The following is a 23,818-nucleotide window of genomic DNA, read 5'->3' on the forward strand; positions in this document are numbered from 1 at the left end:
AAGAAGTAATACCGACACGGTGAAGTCACACGTGCTTGTTTTTCCATTTTTCCCCACCAGATGGAGCCAACTAACAGCAGTGATCCTGATTCATAACACTCTCTTTCAAATTGCACATTATTAAAACAACAGATCGTGAGGAAAATGAGAATAAAGTGACGCTATGGCGATCTCATCAGTGTTCAGAGTTTCTTTCTGTTTTCACCACGTTTATGCGTACACAAAACTAAAGGATTTTCTTTGCTTTTCTTAAAATCTTTTTGAAGTTCTTAAAAAAAAGAAGAAAAGTTCAAAATCAGAAAAAAACAAAAAAAAAAACAAAAAAAAACTATGTCTAGCTTTCGTAAGCCAAAACATCTTGGGTTTTTTTCAGCTCAGCGGTTTCTGAGTTGTAGTTGGGCTGGGAATTTTACAACCTGGACATTTTTAATATTTCTTATACCTGGCAACCCTTCAGCAAGTTGTTTTTGTTGTTGTTTAGAGTAAAAAAAAAACAACCCTTGCGTTCCTACAAAACCCACACAAACAAACAACAAATAAACCATTGTGATTAGATAATAGACTCAGAAAAGTAAAAATGGTGGAGAGCGAGACGTGCCAGTTTCTCCCCCGTGACGATTTTCATTCTCTTGAACACATGGGAAGGAAACGACGCTTTATTCGCAAACGTTTTCTGGTTCACGTGTCATATTCCGATTTTTTTTTTTCTCGCACAGGATACATTTGCAGCTTGGTCGGAAACACAGCGGACGAGAACACGTTTATCCGACCCGATAAAAGACAGCAGGGTGCGTTCTGAAAACTGAATCATCTGATTACATCAGCAAACTTTAGCTAGCTAAGCAGGTAGCTATTCACCATCTGAAGGTACCGCTTCCACCGCGCTCTAAACCACCGTTTGCTGTTAAATATACGACTTTTAATAACGACGAGTAAACACTTGATGTAACTACATGCAGATCTTACGTTAAACATCGGTTGAAGGTTTTCCAAAGAAACGTACAAAAATATATATATGATATAAACAACCATCCTTTTATTTATTTTATTATTTTTTTATCCTAGAGATTAGTACAAACCTTAGTGAACCATAGCCTGGATTTTTTTTTTTTTTTTTTTTTTTTTTAATTCTTCATAAAGTCTTTAGAAAAGGCATAACTTTTTTTTCAAGTTTTGTACAAAAATATTATACATCAATATTCAGAAACACTTATACAAACAAACCAATGCAGTAGATTGTCTAAGAATTAAAATAATAATAATAATAATAATAATAATAATAATAATTTAAACGATATTCCAGCATCATCGAATGACTTAAATTCATCTTTGGTTTTCTGACACTGTGCTTTATAATTACTTTAAAAGGTGCATTTGATACAATTTTGTATTTTAAAACTTTTTCAACATTTGCTCTGTAACGTTTAGGTGGGTTCAAATTATTTTTATTTATTCAGTTTTGTTTACTCCCCCATTCTCCCTCACTCCATTTTCAAGAGGCTCCGCCCTCAGGAACTCAGTAGGCCAGTAGAGTGTCTATAAAATGATTGACAGGAGGCACACCCAAACACAAACAAGCATTCCGGACCAAAAGACGCTTTTCCAAACATGTTTTCTTTAGAACCGACTTTAAATTAAAAACGTCTGCTTATAAGACGTCTTTAATCCATCGTTTTTCTTCATCATTTCCGAGTAAGTATTAAAGATTTTTTTGACTCTTGCACCTTTATAGATTAAATATAGATATTTTTTTGACTTTCAATCAATTTCTGGCTCTTCGGCTTTTAACAGAGAACGATTCTGACACGCTTTTCCTCTCTTATACAGTCTCTGTAATTTTTCCATTCTGTCTCCTTAAAACAAAACAAACACACAAACAACAACAACAACAACAAGAGGTCCTGAAAGAAGGTTCCTGAAAAAGGTTCCTGCAGTGAAAGAACATCGAACGTCAGTCGTTTTAAAGTCAAAAACAGAAACAGCTTTCTGTTATGTTGCTTCTTCCATTCAAGAAACAAGCTGTGTTTCTCCAGGCTCAACATTTGACCTGGGGGTGCAGTAATAATAATAATAATAATAATAATAATAAGTGATAATAAGTCATAATAAAGAGAGTGGAGATGTTCAGGTGTTCTGTTCCTCTCTGTTCTGCAGCAGTCTCTGCTCCACTCTCTGGTTGATGCGCTGCAGGTCTGAGTGGATGCTCGGCTTCTGAGAGAGATCTTCCTGAAGACTCCGAGCGATTTCTAACCGGGAGAAATCTTCAATACGCACTAGCTTCCTCACCACCTGCAGACACCGCTCCCTCAGGGAAAACACTAACACACACACACACACACACACACACACACACACACACACACACACAAGAAACAGAGTGAAATGAGCCAAAAATTCATATAAGGACCAACTGAGCACTTACAAGAGAAGAAGACCGTAGCTAGTTACCTAACCTAATCTAACCACAGACACTCGGAGCTAGTTACCTAACCTAACCTAACTGCAGGCACTCAAAGCTGGTTACCTAATCTAACCTAACCGCAGGCACTCAAAGCTAGTTACCTAATCTAACCCAACCGCAGGCACTCAAAGCTAGTTACCTAACCTAACCGCAGGCACTCGGAGCTAGTTACCTAACCTAACCTAACCGCAGGCACTCGGAGCTAGTTACCTAACCTAACCACAGACACTCAGAGCTAGTTACCTAACCTAACCTAACCGCAGGCACTCGGAGCTAGTTACCTAACCTAACCTAACCACAGACACTCAGAGCTAGTTACCTAACCTAACCTAACCGCAGGCACTCGGAGCTAGTTACCTAACCTAACCTAACCACAGACACTCAGAGCTAGTTACCTAACCTAACCTAACCGCAGGCACTCAAAGCTAGTTACCTAATCTAACCGCAGGCACTCAAAGCTAGTTACCTAATCTAACCGCAGGCACTCGGAGCTAGTTACCTAATCTAACCTAACCTAACCGCAGGCACTCGGAGCTAGTTACCTAACCTAACCACAGACACTCGGAGCTAGTTACCTAACCTAACCTAACCGCAGGCACTCTGAGCTAGTTACCTAACCTAACCACAGACACTCGGAGCTAGTTACCTAACCTAACCTAACTGCAGGCACTCAAAGCTAGTTACCTAATCTAACCGCAGGCACTCGGAGCTAGTTACCTAATCTAACCTAACCTAACCGCAGGCACTCAAAGCTGGTTACCTAATCTAACCACAGACACTCAGAGCTAGTTACCTAACCTAACCTAACTGCAGGCACTCAAAGCTAGTTACCTAATCTAACCGCAGGCACTCGGAGCTAGTTACCTAATCTAACCTAACCTAACCGCAGGCACTCAAAGCTAGTTACCTAATCTAACCGCAAGCACTCAAAGCTAGTTACCTAATCTAACCGCAGGCACTCTGAGCTAGTTACCTAACCTAACCACAGACACTCAGAGCTAGTTACCTAACCTAACCTAACTGCAGGCACTCAAAGCTAGTTACCTAATCTAACCGCAGGCACTCGGAGCTAGTTACCTAACCTAATCTAACCGCAGGCACTCGGAGCTAGTTACCTGGTAGTGTGATGTTGACCACAGATACTTGGCCATTTTCCAGCGCATTGGGCAAGTACATCTCTTTATTATTCACAAACATTGGGTCATCAGTCTCAGCATCACGAAACATCCACGGGTGCCCTGGCAGAAATAAACAAAGAGCTTCATATATGCTTCATCTTTTCTTATATATATATATATATATATATATATATATATATATATATATATATATATATATATATATATATATATACACACACACACACACACACACATAGACTCAAGCCCTATTTGGACTGGATTAGTTTATCAGGGAGTAATAAAACTCTCTCCAAACAGACCAGGAGGCTCTGGAGTTGTGAAGATGATGACGATGAAATATTCTGACAGGTCCCATAAATGACTGAGAATATGATGACGGAAATAAAACAGCGTTGACGAGCTGCGAGCTTGTGAAATGTGGGCGTTTCTAATTTACGCACATTGTGCATATTCATACATCGTGGTTTTTTGATCGGGGTAAAGGTGTGGAGATGTTTAGCTAGGTCGTTATTAAGTATTACATCGCATCAGTGTTCTACACGGTCTCTGTTAACGGTTTAAAAATAAAAAGAGGACTTCTAGAACGTACTCGAGTGTAATAACATGGCTTTGTATTTTACGCCGGTTTTATTGAAATTAATGAACCTACTTTCTAATAACTCGACGACTCCTTTGATTTTTATTTTGACCTTTAAAATCCTTGTTAAAAGTCTCGTTCCAGACGTTTAGACTCTAGCCTGGCGTACTGTTGTGCTTTATTGTCAAACCAGTTTTTAGTTTTTAGCTAACCATCAGCAAAGGAAAATTCTAGGTTTGCCCGAGTTAGCATAATACACAAGTAAACAAAGAAATAAACAAATTTTGTACTGTTCATTTGTATTTTTTTCTTTTTGAACACTTTAAAGGTGCAGTACGTGAGATCTCTAACGGTTTGATGGGTTTGACAGTTGAATGATTTTATTTTGTAATGATTTAACTCCTGGTAGCTCACTCCGGCAGATGTTCATGAAGCTCCGCCCCCAAGATCTAATGCTGCGTTCGTAGTAGAGGTCGACCGATTGATCGGCTTTGCCGAATAATCGGCACCGGTAACCGATTGGTTAAGGGCAAAAATCCACCAAGATAGTGTTTCCCGGTTGCGGCTGAGAAGAAGGGTCCACTGTCATTGTTATACAGCACGAGAGCGGCCTCTAGAGGTGAAATAAAAACTATCACTGACCAATTTTGTTGTGTTTTTTTTTCTTCTTCTTAATTTTAGATGTCCCTACTTTTATGTTATTTGGGGTGTTACTTTTTGGATCAGTTTGGATGTATATTTTTTATTTTATTGAATATTTCTTAATAGTTAATATATATTACTATTTATTTCATTTTAAAAAGTACAATACATTTGCATGGTGCGGTCAGTACTGTTTATTTGTGTAATAACTTTCAGCAATATTTTACTCAGAGTCGATTAACCGGTTATCGGCAGGTAGGTCCCGCCCGACTTAATTATTGGTAAAATCCACTATGGGTCCAGTTCATGGTGCCATCACTTACATCCACGGAACATGCGATATGCGAAGTGGGGGAAAAAACAAAAAACATGAACACATCCTCAAAAGTGTGTCACTTGTTTGCTCTGTCAGACTATAAAGCTTTTAAAAAGCTACTTTAAGTGCACTTCGACAGTTACAGGCCAGAGTGGCTATGGGTTCTGTTCTGTTCTACTGTAGTGAACTTTAAACATTCATACAACATTTAGGACTGAAACTGCAGCACAGCAGACAATACAGAGAATGCTTGGTATTAGTATCAAGAAGATGACCCCAAATTTCTGTGTTTTTTTTTCTTTTTACAGGTTGTATTCGGGTAATTACAAGTTGTAACTTCACCTCGAACGCAGCATTAGATGGAATCCAAACATAAACAAGCCTTCCGGCCCGGAAGCGTTTTCCCAGCGAATTTATAAACTGTTGTTAAAGCCATGGATTAACCTATGTTTATTTATCACCCTCTACATTTCTTCAAGATTATTTAGACCAGTGAGAGATTTTTTTTTTTTTTTTAAATCGCCTGTTGCACCTTTAAAGTTTAAATGGACTTTTTCCTGTTAGTTTTCCAGCGCTGATGAGGAAAAAGGACAGACCCACAAAAGTGTTCATCCTCCTCCCGGTCTGCGGCTTCAGCTCGCCGTAAGACTCCGGCTGTCCCTGGAAATTAATCCACAGCAGCCTGACGGTGCGGGGACTGCGGTTACAGAACAGCACATGAGCCGGGAGCCGACTGTTCAGCGAGCGGACCAGAGGGAGCTGCTGCTGCCGCTCCCCGGCCTCCGGTGGCTGAGGCATGGCGGACAGAACCGAGCTGCTCCCCGGTGGCGTCAGAAATGCTGCCGAGTGAGCAAACTATCGAACTCAAATAAAATAAAATGAAATGAAATAAAATAAAGCTCTCCGCTCTATAAACACGCAATAACACTGCTAACGTGGAGAGTGTTTACGCCTAGTACGTGCCTCGCAGTTTGTTTTCATTCCAAACGCCCCCGAAGAAGAAAACTCACAACGCTCATTACCGCCCCCTAGTGGAGACCCGGGGTCCTTCGCTGTTATAATGCGCTCCACTCTTCCGGGAAGGCGTTCCAATAGATTTTGGAGTGTGTGTCTTTGGAGATTTGCGTTCGTTCAGACTTTTCCAGAAGAGCATTAGTGAGTTTGAGGTCAGGCGCCGATGATGTTTGGATGTCGAGGAAGCTCCAGTTCATCCCAAAGGTGTTCAGTAGGGTTGCGGTCACAACTCTGTGCAGGATGCTCGAGATCTTCCAGTCCAACCTGAACACTACGTCTTCACGGAGCTTGCTTCGTGCACAGCGACTGGAACATTCTTGAGCTTGTTGGTTCCAGTGAAGAGAACGTCATCCTATATATTCATGTGCTGAACCCCAGATGACAGGATCGGGACTGGGATCAGCCGGACTACACCCCCTGGACTTTTGGTTCGGCGGCACGGGGTACTCCGGGATCTCTGGAACGCACCCTGGATGGGCCGCTAGCACACGACGACACGTTCACACACTTTAGCCGAAGTATAGCGAAGTATACCGTTTACCTGCATGTTTTTGGAAGGTCGGAGGAAACCAGAGAACCTGGAGGAAACCCACTGAGAGAACATGTGAAATGCCACACGGGCGGTAACCTGCATTCCGCATCGAACCAATAAATAAAATTATTAAATATTCCTAATACATATACACATTCCAGATTTTATTAGAGCATGTAGTACTGATCAGCAAGAATCCTTGGAATATATTACGGTCATAAATACGCCAGTGAGTGGAACTGAAACATGAAATATGAGGAAATATATTACACAAACTATACTGCGTATGTGTGAAGTGAATCTTAAGTGTGTGTGTGTGTGTGTGTGTGTGCGCTTTAACGAATGCGTATCGTAGGTCCTTTAGAAACCAAAGTTCTCAATCTACACACAGATCTTTCTAGAAAACACACGATCTTTTTCAGTGTTTAACACGCGTATACGTCCAAAAACATCATCCATGGCGAAATAAAACGGGAGAAAACGTCGGCGATAAAAGTAGACGTGAAACATACAAAAATACAGTAGATACAGTCGCGTCTCTCGTACGATTCGTCAACGATAAGGTTTTTTTTTTTGTTTTTTTTTAATAAATCACAGGCTGTCCGTTTCAATCTGCAGTCACGGTGGCACACGGTACCACACCCAACTCCTTATCTACACACACAGAGCGTCATCGCGCTTTGGCCAATAAGGGATCGTCAGACAAAATCCCTCATTTTTACAGAAAAGCCTATTTATATAACATCAAAGAGGAACAACAAAATAAAAAAAACAACAAGATGTGATGATTATGATGTGCACATACTTTGCTATGTCGGGGAAAAATGCTGTTGTGTGTCGTTCTGATTGAAATAGATTTCATTAAAGTGACAACTCAGTGCCTTATAGTGATAGAGTGTTTGATTTCTCTCTCTCTCTCTCTCTCTCGACACTCTTCCTCTTCCTCCTCCAACTCATCCACCGCTTTTGATCTCCTTCCTGCCTCTCTCATTCACTCGGAGTGTGGGGTGTGATGGAGGACGGCTGACGTGATCGAGATTCTGTGTGCGTATGCGTGGCGCTGAGGTTACAGGCAGAGCAGGCGCGAGCCTTCCACACCCTCCTCGCCCTGAGGAATTGTGGGTAAGAGCGCCGAGCGAGTCAGACCCCAGAATCGCTGAGGACTCATATCCTTTTTCATAGCTGTGAACTTCCAGCCCATGTGAGAACCGCAGGTCCGGCACTGCGCGATGGTCCACGCGTACCTGAAACACACACACACAAAATTTTCCACATTTCTTTAGCTTAGACATTAGACTGTGCACTCATTTATTAATCCAGTCATACATTTATTTGATGATTCATTCGTTCATTCATTTATTCGATGATTCATTCACTCATTATTTAATTCTTTCCCCAATTAATTTGTTCGTTCAATACTTCATTAGATGATTCATCAGACTGTTCATTCATTCATTAATTAGTTAGCGTGTTCATGTGTTCATTCATTCGTTTGTTCAATACGTCATTAGATGACTCATTTGTTTGTTCATTCGTTTATTTATTCATTAGTTCCGTTTGTCTGTGTATTCATTAATTTATTCGTTCATTAGGGTATTAATTAATTGATTCATTTTCACCTTTACGCACTTTTTCGACATTTTGGAGCGAAAAAGCACAGGACTGCATCATAAAATGATCATTATTGAAGAGATCGTTTCAGCTGTAAAATCTGATCGGCGGAGCCACGCCCCTGAAGTGACGGATTTTTATTTTTCTTGCTTTTGGGGGGGGGGGGGGGGGGGGGGGGGGGGTTCGTTTCATTTGGAGCAGTGTGAAAATCCAAAGCAAAGAAAACCAAGAGTAGCAGTTTTACTAAACTGAGGCGTGGAAGTGCACAGAGGGGTTAAGTGCTAAGCATGACGGATATTTTCAACGATAAATACGTGAACAATTCAAAAATAAAACTTAACGCAGGATGAAAAACGCTTGATGTTGCAGAAAACGACCTGAATCGGCGAAATCGAAATCTTTCGCTGCGATGTTTGTCGGTAAACGAGACCTTTCAGCTGTATTCGTGTTCGACGCACGTGACTCCATGAGGGCTTTGGCTGGATGCGAGTCGCGATCACGTCACGTGACGCGCCCCGGCCTGAATCTGCGGTAATTAAAAATAAATAAATTTTAAAAATCGTACACGCCTTCTGAGTATTGCGCCGTTTGCGTGATTTTGACATAATTGCGTGAAGGACTGTTCAACCACATGCATGATGAACACGTGAAATAAAGTGCCCGAGTCGACAAACCCTGATTAGCTAGCTTCAGCTAACTTCTCCGGTAACGCTCTCGGCCCTGTTTAAAATCAGTGAGGATTTATGATTGCGCTAAAAGTCTGGAAGCTTTTCCTGGTATTTCGGTTTGAGGTGAAACTCCCGAATGAGGACTAACGGTCTCATCTACGTTCGCTTTTCACGAGTTTACGGCGAAACGCCTGCGTCCTCGATCGTCTCGACTCCGTCGTTACGGCATGCTCACCCTGGGAACCAGCTGTGCAGAGTGGAGGGTCTCCCGATCAGGTTGAGGTTGCTGGCCTTGTAGACGGTCAGAGTCTCGTGGACGTAACCATGAGGATTCACGTAAGCTGCCATCGGCCCACACAGAGACAGGCTGCGGAGACGGAACGAACAGCACCACACCATACACACGATAAATGAAAAGATCGCTAAGGCGACCCAAGTAGTCTAACAGCACTGTTAATTCATCCAAGTTAGCGTCTTTTTTTTTTTTTTTTTTTTTTTAAAGCTAAGCATAAATAGCTAGATTCCAACCACAGCATGAATTCTGAAAATCTGATTGGTCAGATCTCTGTATAACAGTACGGCTCGGACGTGAGTTCAATTCGATTTAATTTAATTCCGTGACCTGTATAGTGCTTTTAACTTTCTAGCTACTATAGAAACGATAACATCATAGAACGAGTGTAGGGCAAACCCTGCAATTTCAGTAACTAATCATTTCCTGTCTGGAATGTGAGGAAGAAGAAGAAGAAGAAGAGTTTCAGCTTGAAATGGAGTGTGTGAGCGAGCGTCTCACCTGAAGATCTCGTTCTTGGTGGTGATCTCGGTGTCCTGGCACTGCTTACAGCACAGAGACGTGCACTGCGGCGGATACAGAAAACACACAACAGCATCAAAATACTGACTTGGAAAAGGCTCCTGATAAGTCTGTATACACACACACACACACACACACATATATACACACACACACACACACACACACACACACACACACACACACATATACACACACACACACACACACACACACACACACCCTGTCCATGATGTCCAGCTCACAGCGGAGTCTCTGAATGGCACTACCGATCCTCAGGAGCTGCAGTCTGAGGGCATCGTCTATCGGCAAACACGCTGCCACCCTGTAGGAGAAATCTAACACACACACACACACACACACACACACACACACAGGTGAGATTTACAAACAGAACTACAGACGACAAGCAGTTGGAAGTAGGCCTATTGCCTGCTTGCCTAGGGTTGCCAGGTCCGTTTCGATCCCCCACACAATTCGAAAAGGACTTACTGCTGTGGTTAGATTTCTTTTCAGGATATGGTATATTCTACAGAGATATGTCGCAACACTAAACCCCTCTTACACACATAGTGCGTGTTCCACGTCGACATTAGACGAGTACGGTCGGGTCTGTAAATATTTGGACAGCGATAAAGACGCCGTCTACTACAGTTGAAATGAAAGTCATCCAATTTCACCTTTACTACGATGGGTTCGTTTATATATATATATATATATATATATATATATATATATATATATATATAAATATATAAAAGACTGGCCAGCAGTCTTAAAATGGAAACTCCCGAACAGGATGTACTTCACCATGAGTGTGTATGAGTGTGTACCTATAGCGTTAGTAGGAAGCGATTCGTCTTTGAGGTTCTCATCCCATTCGTGGAGCTGCTTCTTAACTCTGCTCATTAGAGTCTCCTGTATAACACACACACACACACACCATTAATATAATCAGAAAGTAAATTAAAATCCAAGCTCCACAAATGATGTTTAAAGAAATTGATCTTTCAGAGCTTTTTTTCTTTTTCTTGGAAAGTATCAGTGAGCTCCTGAATAGCGTCCGTGTGTGTGTGTGTGTGTGTGTGTGTGTGTGTGTGGAGAAAAATGAATCTTTGACGGATTATAAACTCACCGAGTCGTACAGGGCATAAACCCAGGACGGCCATGGGGTCATACTAGCAGGAAACAACCTCCTCTGTGAGAGAAAGAGGAATGCGTAAAGAGAGTGCCGGTATATTAAATGAGAACGTAGACAAAGTGTCAGGCTTTCCGTATTAGTACGTGTTCGTTACCCGTCTGTAGGTGTGGCAGCGTTGTGCTTGGCTCTGAGGCGGCGCGGGTCTGGCATCCGGAACACGTCTGTGCAAGCGGGTCGAGAGCTGCAGCGCGCTCAAAGGGTCCATCAGAATCCGTTCGGGCAGAATCTGCACCTTCGCCTGACGGATCCTAAAAACAAAACCAGCGGTCCTTTGTTACTTGACGGATTTTATTTTCATTCGTCCGGTTGATGTGACGGCACCGTGTCGCGTTAACGCCTCACCCGTCTGCCTGCGTGCGGATGTCGTGCACTTTAAAGCGCTGCCGTCCGACGGCTTTGATTTTCACCGTCTCGATGCCGTACTCCTGCTCCTCGCGAAAGGCGTAGATCTCCGCCGTCGTCCCGAACTCCGCCTGCAGCTCTCCTCCGCCCGAATCCGGACTGCAGAGAAGTGACTGTTAGGTCGAGTTTCTTCTCAGCACTTTAAAGGTGAATTATTAATCTGGATTGTGAGGGTCCTTCATCGCGCGCAGGAGAATTACCCGGCTGCGCTGCGCTCATGCCGATTTCAGACTATAATCTAAATATAGACTATAATATTAATATAAATGCACCTTTAATAGCACAACTGGATTGACGTGAGTGTGATAGATATACATGGATGGATTTTAAATCAGCCCTAAGCACCTCGGTGTAACTCTACACGCTGGTTCATCATCTAATAAAACCCGTAATGACGAACATTTTATCTTTCGTCACGCGAGACGAATCCGGATGCACGGTTTCCGGAGCGCTTACCTGTGCGCCAGCACGGCGAAAGTGCGGTCGTGGCTGACCAGGTTGCGGAACATGCTGACCTCCTGCGGTCTGAAGAGCTGCAGCGGCAGCGTCTGACCCGGAATCAGGATGAGGGTGGCGTGAGGGAGGACGGGGAGACTCTGCACGCTGTCGTCGTCGTGAAGAGTGCGCCCGTGGAACTCCTCCATGTCTGAACCCAGGTACTAACGCAAACACACACACAAAAACGAGTCTTATAAGTAAACCGTCACTGCCACCTCGTGTCATCAGAGCGCGCACCTTCTCCCTTCTCCTCCCTCCCCTGAACCACTTAAAAAAAGGAAGATTATCGCTATGGGGCTGAGCAAATTAAAGCGTATGAAGGTACTTTCTTTGCTTAACGAGTTCGTACGTTTTCCACAACGCGGTTCGGCTACCTGCTGATAGCGGCGCGATGGGATTTACCCCGCGCTTCATCTCTACCTGCGGCGGCGCTTTAGTCTTTCAGCTGCTCTCATCTCGTCATGTGCACACTCAAACAGATCGGCTTTCCTTTAAGTAATCTACAAAGAACACCAGGTCTTAAAGCAAGACCCGTGAAGTGTTAAAGATGATAAATCCGGTCTCACAGCGTGCGAGGTGGGCAGGCTGGGGTCGAAGTTGATGATGCTCGGCTTTTCCGCACCCTCGCTGTCGCGATCCTCGGTTTCCATGTCATCTTCTTCCTCCTCCTCGTTTTCTACACAGAACACAGAGAAGGTCAGTGATAAGGGTGTAACGTAACGACACTATCACTGTTCTCGGCTGAGCTTTAAATCTGTAAATCTCGCACACGACTGCGATTCCAATAGTGTATTCTGTTTTGAAAAAAATTTCAATTATACGGCACGAGGGCGGCCTCTAGAGGCGAAATAAAAACTATCGCTGACTAATTTTGTCATGTTATTTGAAGTGTTTTTATTTTTATTATTATTATTATTATTATTATTATTATTAATTTTGCACTTCTCTATTTTTATTTGTTATGTGTTGTGTTACTTTTTGGGTCAGTCTGGATGCATATCTTTTACATACTTTAATATTTATTATTAAATAGTTAATATATTAATATTTATTTCATTTAAAAAAAGTACAGTACACTTTCATGGTGCCGTCAGTACTGTTTAATTTTCTAATAAAAGTTTAGCAAGATTTTACTCTGAGCGTCATGTTTTCGCTTGGTATCGATTTTGGTCGATTAATCGGTTATCGATAACTCGACACCTCAATTCTTTTCTGATGCGTCTGCGCCTCCGTGAGTTTACAGAGCTTCACCACATGCATTTCAGCGTACAATTGTCTCTGACGTACTGTGCGTATGACAAATAAAATGATGCCGACTTTCCGTACGTGTCTAAGTTTAGTGTTCGAAGTATTTGGATTTAAACCCAAAGTGGGTGTGTCTTAAACCGAAAGAGGACAGGTGTGTCGGCATGGTGTGACAGTTCCGCAAACGCAGCTATATCTAGCTACGTTTGGTGGCTAAACGCAATAAATAGTACAAAAACCAAACCAAACCAACATAATAACAGAGTACATTCTGGATCTAATCCTTAAAAGTCTCTACATGGCCAACATTTTCATCGAACAGCTCAAATTGATTCACGTATCCCCCCCTTGTCTACTCGTAGATTCGACAACTCCGATTGTTTGACGTATTTCAACTGGTACCGTAGTTCCGACAGGACCGCCGTGGCGCTACATAAAACAACAAGCGGGGACCTCACTAATGTGAGATGGGAGAAAGGGGGCGGGGCTTCACCTATGCAACTGTCAATCATTCCAGACTCTGATGCTGATCATCTGTTGTTGTTGTTACTAGGGGAGGAAAAGAGGGCCACTCTTTTAGTGGTGGTGGTGTTAAAATTCAGAACTTCAGGTCTGTTTCTGGCAAAACTTCCTAAAAAAAAAAAGCAATTATAATAATAACAACAATAATCAGTGCGCCATTTTAGTTAATGCTTTCATTTTCACTTCGCTCAAGGTTTGTTTTTGTTTTGTTTCCAGAGCTCCTACATGAACTGTTTGGATGTGGATGAAAACCTAAACACGTGTGGGAATATATCTGGCAAGCCTAAAATTTGGCATGTCTGAAATCCCGGGTTAATCCCGGGTTAATCCTGGGTTAACCCTGGTCAGATCCGTGGCCTTGGAAAAGTCTGCGCAACGCACAAATGCTGGCGTTTTAGCGGAAGTGTGTCAGCTTTTGTTTTCAAGTGCGTTCAGACGCACACTCACCCGGTAAGAGCTGTAGCTGGTTCCCCATGTCGTCGTTAATGTTGTTGTTATCAGCTCCTTCTCTCTCATCAGCCATGGCCGTGTGTTTACACCATGATTACTCTCCCAAAACACGAACAGTCTGAGCACAGTCACGGAGAAGAAGCGAAAACCAGCGCTGCGCCCTCTACTGTCCGGAGGAGGAACTGCAGCGCGCTGTTCAAAACTGTACAAACAAATCGTATTTTTTTTATTTATTAAAAATTACACTTTTTAAACTTCAAATCTCCAAATAATACCTCAGTATTTCTTCTTAAAGCACTTTTACACTTGATACACTCGATATAGTCGTCTAGGTAGTAACGTTTTACTTGTTTTGTACCTTGTCTTAATGCTACATAAGCACCGATTAGAAAACTACAACAATTATTTTATTTAACATTCCTACTTCTTCTAGGTAAATGTGCATAGATACTAAACATACACCTGTATATAGATATCCCAGCACTCCTAAATGTCTCAATAATATCATGATAATTTAGTTTTATTGTGTGGAAAATATTCTAAACTGTCACAACAATGTCAACCCACACAAACAAACAAACAAACAAACAAGATGGCTGACTCTGGTTTTCTGTTTTAAACATTCACCTGGAAAATTCACCTGGAACCTTAAACATTCACCTGGAAAATATTACAGGTAAAGAATTTAATAATGATATTTAATCCTCAGTTTCTCGCTTGATTAAAGATAAAGATAGGGCTTTTAAAATATTCTATAGGGGTATGAAAACAGGAAATCTTACAATGTTGTATAAAAATATTTTTGGGCATTTTAAAGCTATTTAAAGTGAAAGGATGGGTTTATAGAGTCAGATAATGTGCTATAGTCACTCCTATGAAACATAGAGTAACATTTTCCCTAAAACCAAACATGAGAGAAAAGCTAACTAAAAAATTAATTAACTGATTAACAAAAAAAATAGAAAATGTATTAACAACATTAACACTTTCTGCATTTTCTGTTATTAAGTACAATACACACACACACACACACACACACACACACACACACACACACACATTTACATTTACATTTATTCACTTAGCAGACGCTTTTATCCAAAGCGACTTACAAATGACTTACACACACACATATTTTTTTTAAATAAATGCTTGAAGTTTATGTTGATTATTTAATTTTTTTTAAAAACACGGAGGTGAAAACTTTTGCATTTAGCTGTATTATAAATGTATGTATTTGAATGATAAAACAACAGTAAAAATAATACACCAGGAGTTTTTATTTTATTTTTTATTATTAGGTGAAACTAACACCACCTATAGTCATGTTAAAGAAACTTTTACCATTTTATTTACCAAACAAAAATATTTAAAAATATAAAAGTATTAATTAAAATTGTATTTAATTTTTAAAAGTACCCATCCAAATATATCTATCTATCTGTCATATATATATATATATATATATATATATATATATATATATACATACACACACACACACACACACACACACACACACACACACACACATTTTTTATTTACATTTGTGTTTAATTTGAGGAGCTTGAAATCCCCCCAAAAAACACTAGAAACCATCACAGAAATTCTAATGGTTTCCACTACAAATACCATTACAAAACATTAGATAACCATTAAAACCATTACCATGATTGGTTCTTAATGGTATCCAATAGACATAACATGCCACCAATAGAAAGTTACTAGTAGTGACCGACAGGGACCATTACAGTTTCCATTAAAATCAATACAATTCCCATTAAACCCATTACAAATTCTATGAGGGTTTCTGTTGTTTTTGCAGCAGGGAATTGTTTTGGGATAACTGGAAGGTCCTGATAAAGATATTCTGTGTGTGTGTGTGTGTGTGTGCGCGCGTGTGTGTGTGTCCATGCACAGGTACTCGATGGCTCTGGCAGTCTGTGTGAGTGTCCTGCTGCTGCTTCTCTGCGTGTGTGTATCTGTGTGTTCGGCTGATTATTATTCCGTGTTAGGAGTTCCTCACTCTGCCTCAGAGAGAGATATAAAGAAAGCGTTTCACCAGCTGGCCCGGACGCTCCACCCAGACAGGAACCACAGTCCAGATGCTCAACACGTCTTCACGCAGCTTGCACAAGGTGTGTATCCAGACACACATTCTTTTTCCCTATATATCCCAACACCGCTCTGTCCATCTCTCTTTCTTCCTCAGCCTACGAGGTGCTGTCTAACCGTGAGAGACGGAGAATCTACGACCAATCCGCCGAGATGGAGAAGAAGCTGGATTTTGCTGGTGATGACCAGCATGGTTCCTATGGTAACAGTGATTTCCTGGCCCTCGGTCTACACGAGCTCCTAAATATGCTGCGTATGGAGGATGATTTCACGATGTGGGAAGATCATGATGTTTGTCTGGGTCAGGGGTGGAGCTTTAATATGTGGGATGAAGGTCAGGATGATGATGGTGATCATCTTAGCGATATGTTTAGTGTGCTGTGAGGTCAGAGAGAAGAAGAGTAAATGTAAGGTACAATATGGATTGTATTTTAATGTTATATTAAATAAAAGTATCAGTTTTAAAACAATGCTTATGGTAGTGATTCATTTTGAATCCATGCGCATGCACGATTACTGAAGATGAACCACACTTCAACTGAGTCAGCAAAATTTCAAATCTTTGCTCAACTCTGCTAGCGTGATTATAAATCATTACAGTGTACAGGTGTAGAAGAGGAAAGACACACAGTACAGTAAGTGTGTTTATAGGATGTTCAGTATGAGTCCTGGGATGAGCACAGGACAGTTTTTATGATTCTAGCAGCAGTTTTAGTCACTAATCTGCAGTATCCATGTGAGATTATCTGCTAAAGCAAAGGCACAACTTGGGTATAAATTATTTATGGTAATTTAGTTTACAAAAATCTTTCTTTTTTTCAGTGCTTAAAACATAATTTTCACACACGCACACAAAAAAGATTCACTTCAATACTGCTGCACTCCAGTTTAGTAGGTGGCAGTAATGGACTTTAATTTGAAGAAGGGGGGAAAAAAGGAAGGAGAAGGAGAAGCAGAATTGTTGCCAGGTCCTCATGTTACTAATTACATTTGTTGAATTGCTGGGCTGAGTTTTCTTTCCTTAGGTTAAATTACATGAGTGTTCTGTAATACAAAGTGGTTCTGATTAGATGGCAGTGAATGTACAGGTTTTAGGACCATGAGGTTTTGGGAAGACTGCATCATCTTAATCCTGATTCATTTAAAAATGTTTTGTACATTAGTAAGGTGTAAATATTTCAATATGATTGTAAGGGGGCTAGTCATGAATTTGAGCTTTATACACGTCTGTCTGTCTGTCTCTCAAGCTACAGGTCTGTCTGCCTGTCTCTCGAGCTACATGTCTGCCTGTCTCTAAAACTATGTGTCTGTCTGTCTCTCAAACTACATGTCTGTCTGTCTCTCAAGCTACATGTCTGTCTGTCTCTCTAGTTACATGTCTGTCTGTCTCTCAAGCAACATGTCTGTCTGTCTCTCAAGCTACATGTCTGTCTGTCTCTCAAGCTACATGTTTGTCTGTCTCTAATGCTACATGTCTGTCTGTCTCTCTCTAATGCTACATGTCTGTCTGTCTCTCAAACTATGTATCTGTCTGTGTCTCAACCTACGTGTCTGTCTATCTGTCAAGCCATGTGTCTGTCTGTCTCTCAAGCTACATGTCTTTCTCTCTAGCTGCATGTCTGTCTGTCTCAAGTTACATGTCTGTCTGTCTCTCAAGCTACATGTCTGTCTGTCTCTCAAGCTACATGTCTGCCTGTCTCTCAAGCAACATGTCTGTCTATCTGTCAAGCCATGTGCGTGTCTGTCTGTCAAGCTACATGTCTGTCTGTCTGTCTCTCAAGCTACATGTCTGCCTGTCTCTCAAGCTATGTGTCTGTCTGTCTCTCAAGCAGCATGTCTGTCTGTAATGCTACATATCTGTCTGTCTCTCAAGCTACATGTCTGCCTGTCTGTCTCTCAAGCTACATGTTTGCCTGTCTGTCTCTCAAGCTGTGTCTGTCTGTCTCTAATGCTACATGTCTGCCTGTCTGTCTGTCTCTCAAGCTACATGTCTGCCTGTCTGTCTGTCTCTCAAGCTACATGTCTGCCTGTCTGTCTGTCTCTCTAGCTACTTCTCCGTCTGTCAGCATGTATTGTTCTGTTCAGTCTACATGTTTGTGTGTCTTTCAGATCTCTCTGATTTTCTACATACATTAGTAATGTATAAACACGACACTATATGTGATCGTGGCCATGACTGTGGCGTTTAATACAGAGTGTGAGATGTGATTTTAAACTGATAGTAACATACATTAACAATGTTTTATTGAGCAGGTTTTTATGGGGACATGGCAACCCGGAAGTTGAAACTTCCCCGGAAGCTGCGCGTTAGCGGGGCAGGTTGGATCTCAGTGTGTGTGTGCGTGTGTTTGGTTAATATAGAGGGTAAGCGGAACAGCTTGGGGTAAGTGAGTTGAGACATGGATGCTGAGTGGAAGGGTGTAGCAGTGTCCTTGTTCTGTGTTGCCAGTGTGAGTGTTTTCCTGCTGAAATGGAGAGAACATCAGACGGTGAAGAGGAAACTGCAGAGAGCCAGAGAGAAGAGAGAAAAGGAGCTGGGACAGGCAGAGAAAGCTGTCGGCTACTTTAAGACTCAGGTACACACACACACACACACACGCACACACACGCACGCACGCACGCACACGGTTCACCTGTTCATCAGCACATATAATAATAATAATAATAATAATAATAATAATAATACTTTTTTATTTTTTTTCAAGAAGCCCTCAAGGACACCTTCCGTCATAAAAACATATGAATAAAATGCAAAACAATTCAAAACCACAAACATACAATACAAATCAAACATCCAGATCAAGGAAGAAGATCAGTAAAAGTTTTCTAAACATAAGTTTTAACTACTGGCATAAAGTTGGCTGGAAGTTCGATATTTGCAGATATGCACAAATTAAGGGACCGTCTCTAAAGTTACATACGACATTGTTGTACATGTTTGTAACTTCAATAGCATTTGAAGGAAATGACTTACAGTCACACAACCAACTGTAAAGTGTTCGACTAGTTGTCAGGTATGATGCACACCTTTTAGATTTTTGATATTTTGATATAGTGTATGTGTGTGTATGTTTGCATAGTGTGTGTGTATGTTTGCATAGTGTGTGTGTGTGTGTGTGTGTGTGTGTATGTTTGCATAGTGTGTGTGTATGTTTGCATAGTGTGTGTGTATGTTTGCATAGTGTGTGTGTATGTTTGCATAGTGTGTGTGTATGTTTGCATAGTGTGTGTGTATGTTTGCATAGTGTGTGTGTATGTTTGCATAGTGTGTGTGTATGTTTGCATAGTGTGTGTGTGTGTGTTTGCATAGTGTGTGTGTGTGTGTGTGTATGTTTGCATAGTGTGTGTGTGTATGTTTGCATAGTGTGTGTGTGTATGTTTGCATAGTGTGTGTGTGTATGTTTGCATAGTGTGTGTGTGTATGTTTGCATAGTGTGTGTGTGTATGTTTGCATAGTGTGTGTGTGTATGTTTGCATAGTGTGTGTGTGTATGTTTGCATAGTGTGTGTGTGTGTGTGTGTGTGTTTGCATAGTGTGTGTGTGTGTTTGCATAGTGTGTGTGTGTGTTTGCATAGTGTGTGTGTGTGTTTGCATAGTGTGTGTGTGTGTTTGCATAGTGTGTGTGTTTGCATAGTGTGTGTGTTTGCATAGTGTGTGTGTGTGTGTGTGTGTGTGTTTGCATAGTGTGTGTGTGTGTTTGCATAGTGTGTGTGTGTGTTTGCATAGTGTGTGTGTGTTTGCATAGTGTGTGTGTGTGTTTGCATAGTGTGTGTGTGTGTTTGCATAGTGTGTGTTTGCATAGTGTGTGTGTGTTTGCATAGTGTGTGTGTGTTTGCATAGTGTGTGTGTGTTTGCATAGTGTGTGTGTGTGTTTGCTTAGTGTGTGTGTGTATGTTTGCATAGTGTGTGTGTGTGTGTTTGCATAGTGTGTGTGTGTGTGTTTGCATAGTGTGTGTGTGTGTGTTTGCATAGTGTGTGTGTGTTTGCATAGTGTGTGTGTGTGTGTGTATGTTTGCATAGTGTATGTTTGCATAGTGTGTGTGTGTGTATGTTTGCATAGTGTATGTTTGCATAGTGTGTGTGTGTGTGTGTGTGTATGTTTGCATAGTGTATGTTTGCATAGTGTGTGTTTGCATAGTGTGTGTATGCATAGTGTGTGTGTATGCATAGTGTGTGTATGCATAGTGTGTGTGTGTTTGCATAGTGTGTGTGTGTTTGCATAGTGTGTGTGTTTGCATAGTGTGTGTGTGTTTGCATAGTGTGTGTGTGTTTGCATAGTGTGTGTGTGTTTGCATAGTGTGTGTGTGTTTGCATAGTGTGTGTGTATGTTTGCATAGTGTGTGTGTATGTTTGCATAGTGTGTGTGTTTGCATAGTGTGTGTGTTTGCATAGTGTGTGTGTTTGCATAGTGTGTGTGTTTGCATAGTGTGTGTGTTTGCATAGTGTGTGTGTGTGTGTATAGTGTGTGTGTGTGTGTGTGTTTGCATAGTGTGTGTGTATGTTTGCATAGTGTGTGTGTATGTTTGCATAGTGTGTGTGTGTTTGCATAGTGTGTGTGTTTGCATAGTGTGTGTGTGTGTGTTTGCATAGTGTGTGTGTATGTTTGCATAGTGTGTGTGTGTATGTTTGCATAGTGTGTGTGTGTTTGCATAGTGTGTGTGTTTGCATAGTGTGTGTGTGTGTGTTTGCATAGTGTGTGTGTATGTTTGCATAGTGTGTGTGTGTTTGCATAGTGTGTGTGTTTGCATAGTGTGTGTGTTTGCATAGTGTGTGTGTTTGCATAGTGTGTGTGTTTGCATAGTGTGTGTGTTTGCATAGTGTGTGTGTTTGCATAGTGTGTGTGTGTGTGTGTATAGTGTGTGTGTGTGTGTGTGTTTGCATAGTGTGTGTGTATGTTTGCATAGTGTGTGTGTATGTTTGCATAGTGTGTGTGTATGTTTGCATAGTGTGTGTGTGTTTGCATAGTGTGTGTGTTTGCATAGTGTGTGTGTGTGTGTTTGCATAGTGTGTGTGTATGTTTGCATAGTGTGTGTGTGTGTGTTTGCATAGTGTGTGTGTGTGTGTGTGTATGTTTGCATAGTGTGTGTGTATGTTTGCATAGTGTGTGTGTATGTTTGCATAGTGTGTGTGTATGTTTGCATAGTGTGTGTGTATGTTTGCATAGTGTGTGTGTATGTTTGCATAGTGTGTGTGTATGTTTGCATAGTGTGTGTGTATGTTTGCATAGTGTGTGTGTGTGTGTGTGTATGTTTGCATAGTGTGTGTGTATGTTTGCATAGTGTGTGTGTATGTTTGCATAGTGTGTGTGTATGTTTGCATAGTGTGTGTGTATGTTTGCATAGTGTGTGTGTATGTTTGCATAGTGTGTGTGTGTGTGTGTTTGCATAGTGTGTGTGTATGTTTGCATAGTGTGTGTGTATGTTTGCATAGTGTGTGTGTATGTTTGCATAGTGTGTGTGTGTTTGCATAGTGTGTGTGTTTGCATAGTGTGTGTGTGTGTGTGTTTGCATAGTGTGTGTGTATGTTTGCATAGTGTGTGTGTGTGTGTTTGCATAGTGTGTGTGTGTGTGTGTGTATGTTTGCATAGTGTGTGTGTATGTTTGCATAGTGTGTGTGTATGTTTGCATAGTGTGTGTGTATGTTTGCATAGTGTGTGTGTATGTTTGCATAGTGTGTGTGTATGTTTGCATAGTGTGTGTGTATGTTTGCATAGTGTGTGTGTATGTTTGCATAGTGTGTGTGTGTGTGTGTGTATGTTTGCATAGTGTGTGTGTATGTTTGCATAGTGTGTGTGTATGTTTGCATAGTGTGTGTGTATGTTTGCATAGTGTGTGTGTATGTTTGCATAGTGTGTGTGTATGTTTGCATAGTGTGTGTGTATGTTTGCATAGTGTGTGTGTGTGTGTGTTTGCATAGTGTGTGTGTGTGTGTGTTTGCATAGTGTGTGTGTGTGTGTTTGCATAGTGTGTGTGTATGTTTGCATAGTGTGTGTGTATGTTTGCATAGTGTGTGTGTATGTTTGCATAGTGTGTGTGTATGTTTGCATAGTGTGTGTGTATGTTTGCATAGTGTGTGTGTATGTTTGCATAGTGTGTGTGTATGTTTGCATAGTGTGTGTGTATGTTTGCATAGTGTGTGTGTGTGTTTGCATAGTGTGTGTGTGTGTTTGCATAGTGTGTGTGTGTGTTTGCATAGTGTGTGTGTGTGTTTGCATAGTGTGTGTGTGTGTTTGCATAGTGTGTGTGTGTGTTTGCATAGTGTGTGTGTGTGTTTGCATAGTGTGTGTGTGTGTTTGCATAGTGTGTGTGTGTGTGTTTGCATAGTGTGTGTGTGTGTGTATGTTTGCATAGTGTATGTTTGCATAGTGTGTGTGTGTGTGTGTGTATGCATAGTGTGTGTATGCATAGTGTGTGTATGCATAGTGTGTGTATGCATAGTGTGTGTGTTTGCATAGTGTGTGTGTGTTTGCATAGTGTGTGTGTGTTTGCATAGTGTGTGTGTGTGTGTGTATGTTTGCATAGTGTGTGTGTGTATGTTTGCATAGTGTGTGTGTGTGTGTGTGTGTGTGTGTGTGTGTGTGTGTTTGCATAGTGTGTGTGTTTGCATAGTGTGTGTGTTTGCATAGTGTGTGTGTTTGCATAGTGTGTGTTTGCTTAGTGTGTGTTTGCATAGTGTGTGTGTGTGTGTGTGTGTGTGTTTGCATAGTGTGTGTGTGTGTGTGTGTGTGTATGTTTGCATAGTGTATGTTTGCATAGTGTGTGTGTGTGTGTGTGTGTGTGTATGTTTGCATAGTGTATGTTTGCATAGTGTATGTTTGCATAGTGTATGTTTGCATAGTGTATGTTTGCATAGTGTATGTTTGCATAGTGTATGTTTGCATAGTGTATGTTTGCATAGTGTGTGTGTGTGTGTGTGTGTGTGTATGCATAGTGTGTGTGTTTGCATAGTGTGTGTGTGTTTGCATAGTGTGTGTGTATGTTTGCATAGTGTGTGTGTGTTTGCATAGTGTGTGTGTGTTTGCATAGTGTGTGTGTGTGTTTGCATAGTGTGTGTGTGTGTTTGCATAGTGTGTGTGTGTGTTTGCATAGTGTGTGTGTGTGTTTGCATAGTGTGTGTGTGTGTTTGCATAGTGTGTGTGTGTGTTTGCATAGTGTGTGTGTGTGTTTGCATAGTGTGTGTTTGCATAGTGTGTGTGTTTGCATAGTGTGTGTGTGTGTGTATGTTTGCATAGTGTGTGTGTGTGTTTGCATAGTGTGTGTGTGTGTTTGCATAGTGTGTGTGTGTGTTTGCATAGTGTGTGTGTGTGTTTGCATAGTGTGTGTGTGTTTGCATAGTGTTTGCATAGTGTGTGTGTGTGTTTGCTTAGTGTGTGTGTATGTTTGCATAGTGTGTGTGTGTGTGTGTGTGTGTTTGCATAGTGTGTGTGTGTGTTTGCATAGTGTGTGTGTGTGTTTGCATAGTGTTTGCATAGTGTGTGTGTGTGTTTGCTTAGTGTGTGTGTATGTTTGCATAGTGTGTGTGTGTGTGTGTGTGTGTTTGCATAGTGTGTGTGTGTGTTTGCATAGTGTGTGTGTGTGTTTGCATAGTGTGTGTGTGTGTGTTTGCATA

The 23,818-nt window shown here is 41.2% G+C and overlaps 4 protein-coding genes across 4 annotated transcripts in view; 2 read left to right on the forward strand and 2 right to left on the reverse strand.

Annotated features, from left to right (window-relative positions):
- Positions 1-1,014: 1,014 nt before the first annotated feature.
- Positions 1,015-6,698, reverse strand: vhl (von Hippel-Lindau tumor suppressor). Its single transcript, XM_017479590.3, has 3 exons — positions 5,735-6,698; positions 3,577-3,699; positions 1,015-2,318 (listed from the first exon to the last, which is right to left on the reverse strand). The coding sequence occupies exons 1-3, from the start codon at positions 5,934-5,936 to the stop codon at positions 2,125-2,127; spliced, it is 519 nt and encodes a 172-aa protein (XP_017335079.1). The 5' UTR covers positions 5,937-6,698; the 3' UTR covers positions 1,015-2,124.
- A 137-nt stretch (positions 6,699-6,835) lies between these two features.
- On the reverse strand, positions 6,836-14,244 carry crbn (cereblon). Its single transcript, XM_017479589.3, has 11 exons — positions 14,093-14,244; positions 12,445-12,554; positions 11,837-12,039; positions 11,321-11,479; positions 11,073-11,226; positions 10,913-10,975; positions 10,611-10,695; positions 10,000-10,115; positions 9,757-9,821; positions 9,199-9,330; positions 6,836-7,928 (listed from the first exon to the last, which is right to left on the reverse strand). The coding sequence occupies exons 1-11, from the start codon at positions 14,166-14,168 to the stop codon at positions 7,751-7,753; spliced, it is 1,341 nt and encodes a 446-aa protein (XP_017335078.1). The 5' UTR covers positions 14,169-14,244; the 3' UTR covers positions 6,836-7,750.
- An 87-nt stretch (positions 14,245-14,331) lies between these two features.
- Positions 14,332-16,616, forward strand: zgc:152986 (uncharacterized protein LOC101884054 homolog). The gene is made up of 3 exons (XM_017479591.3): positions 14,332-14,771; positions 16,016-16,233; positions 16,308-16,616. The coding sequence occupies exons 2-3, from the start codon at positions 16,023-16,025 to the stop codon at positions 16,592-16,594; spliced, it is 498 nt and encodes a 165-aa protein (XP_017335080.2). The 5' UTR covers positions 14,332-14,771; positions 16,016-16,022; the 3' UTR covers positions 16,595-16,616.
- A 1,900-nt stretch (positions 16,617-18,516) lies between these two features.
- LOC108261604 (fatty-acid amide hydrolase 1) overlaps positions 18,517-23,818 on the forward strand; it is a 22,537-nt gene continuing 17,235 nt past the window's right edge. The window contains exon 1 of the mRNA XM_053683842.1: positions 18,517-18,786. Coding sequence (XP_053539817.1) covers positions 18,610-18,786 — 177 coding nt within the window. The 5' untranslated portion in view covers positions 18,517-18,609. The remainder of the gene's footprint in view (positions 18,787-23,818) is intronic.

This window comes from Ictalurus punctatus, chromosome 11 (assembly GCF_001660625.3).
Source record: "Ictalurus punctatus breed USDA103 chromosome 11, Coco_2.0, whole genome shotgun sequence".
Lineage (NCBI taxonomy): Eukaryota > Metazoa > Chordata > Actinopteri > Siluriformes > Ictaluridae > Ictalurus > Ictalurus punctatus.

What these genes read in the sequence shown, in the direction of transcription:
- crbn (XM_017479589.3), bottom strand. Translation starts at nt 14,168, where the DNA reads ATGGCTGATGAGAGAGAAGGAGCTGATAACAACAACATTAACGACGAC. An exon ending in GCCTGCCCACCTCGCACGCT is followed by an intron (nt 12,040 to 12,444) that starts GTGAGACCGGAT and finishes TGTTTGCGTTAG; the next exon opens with TACCTGGGTTCAGACATGGA. An exon ending in TTTATGCCCTGTACGACTCG is followed by an intron (nt 10,696 to 10,912) that starts GTGAGTTTATAA and finishes TGTGTTATACAG; the next exon opens with GAGACTCTAATGAGCAGAGT.
- zgc:152986 (XM_017479591.3), top strand. Translation starts at nt 16,023, where the DNA reads ATGGCTCTGGCAGTCTGTGTGAGTGTCCTGCTGCTGCTTCTCTGCGTG. An exon ending in CTTCACGCAGCTTGCACAAG is followed by an intron (nt 16,234 to 16,307) that starts GTGTGTATCCAG and finishes TTTCTTCCTCAG; the next exon opens with CCTACGAGGTGCTGTCTAAC.
- vhl (XM_017479590.3), bottom strand. Translation starts at nt 5,936, where the DNA reads ATGCCTCAGCCACCGGAGGCCGGGGAGCGGCAGCAGCAGCTCCCTCTG. An exon ending in GAGGATGAACACTTTTGTGG is followed by an intron (nt 3,700 to 5,734) that starts GTCTGTCCTTTT and finishes TATTTCTGCCAG; the next exon opens with GGCACCCGTGGATGTTTCGT. An exon ending in GGTCAACATCACACTACCAG is followed by an intron (nt 2,319 to 3,576) that starts GTAACTAGCTCC and finishes TGTGTGTGTTAG; the next exon opens with TGTTTTCCCTGAGGGAGCGG.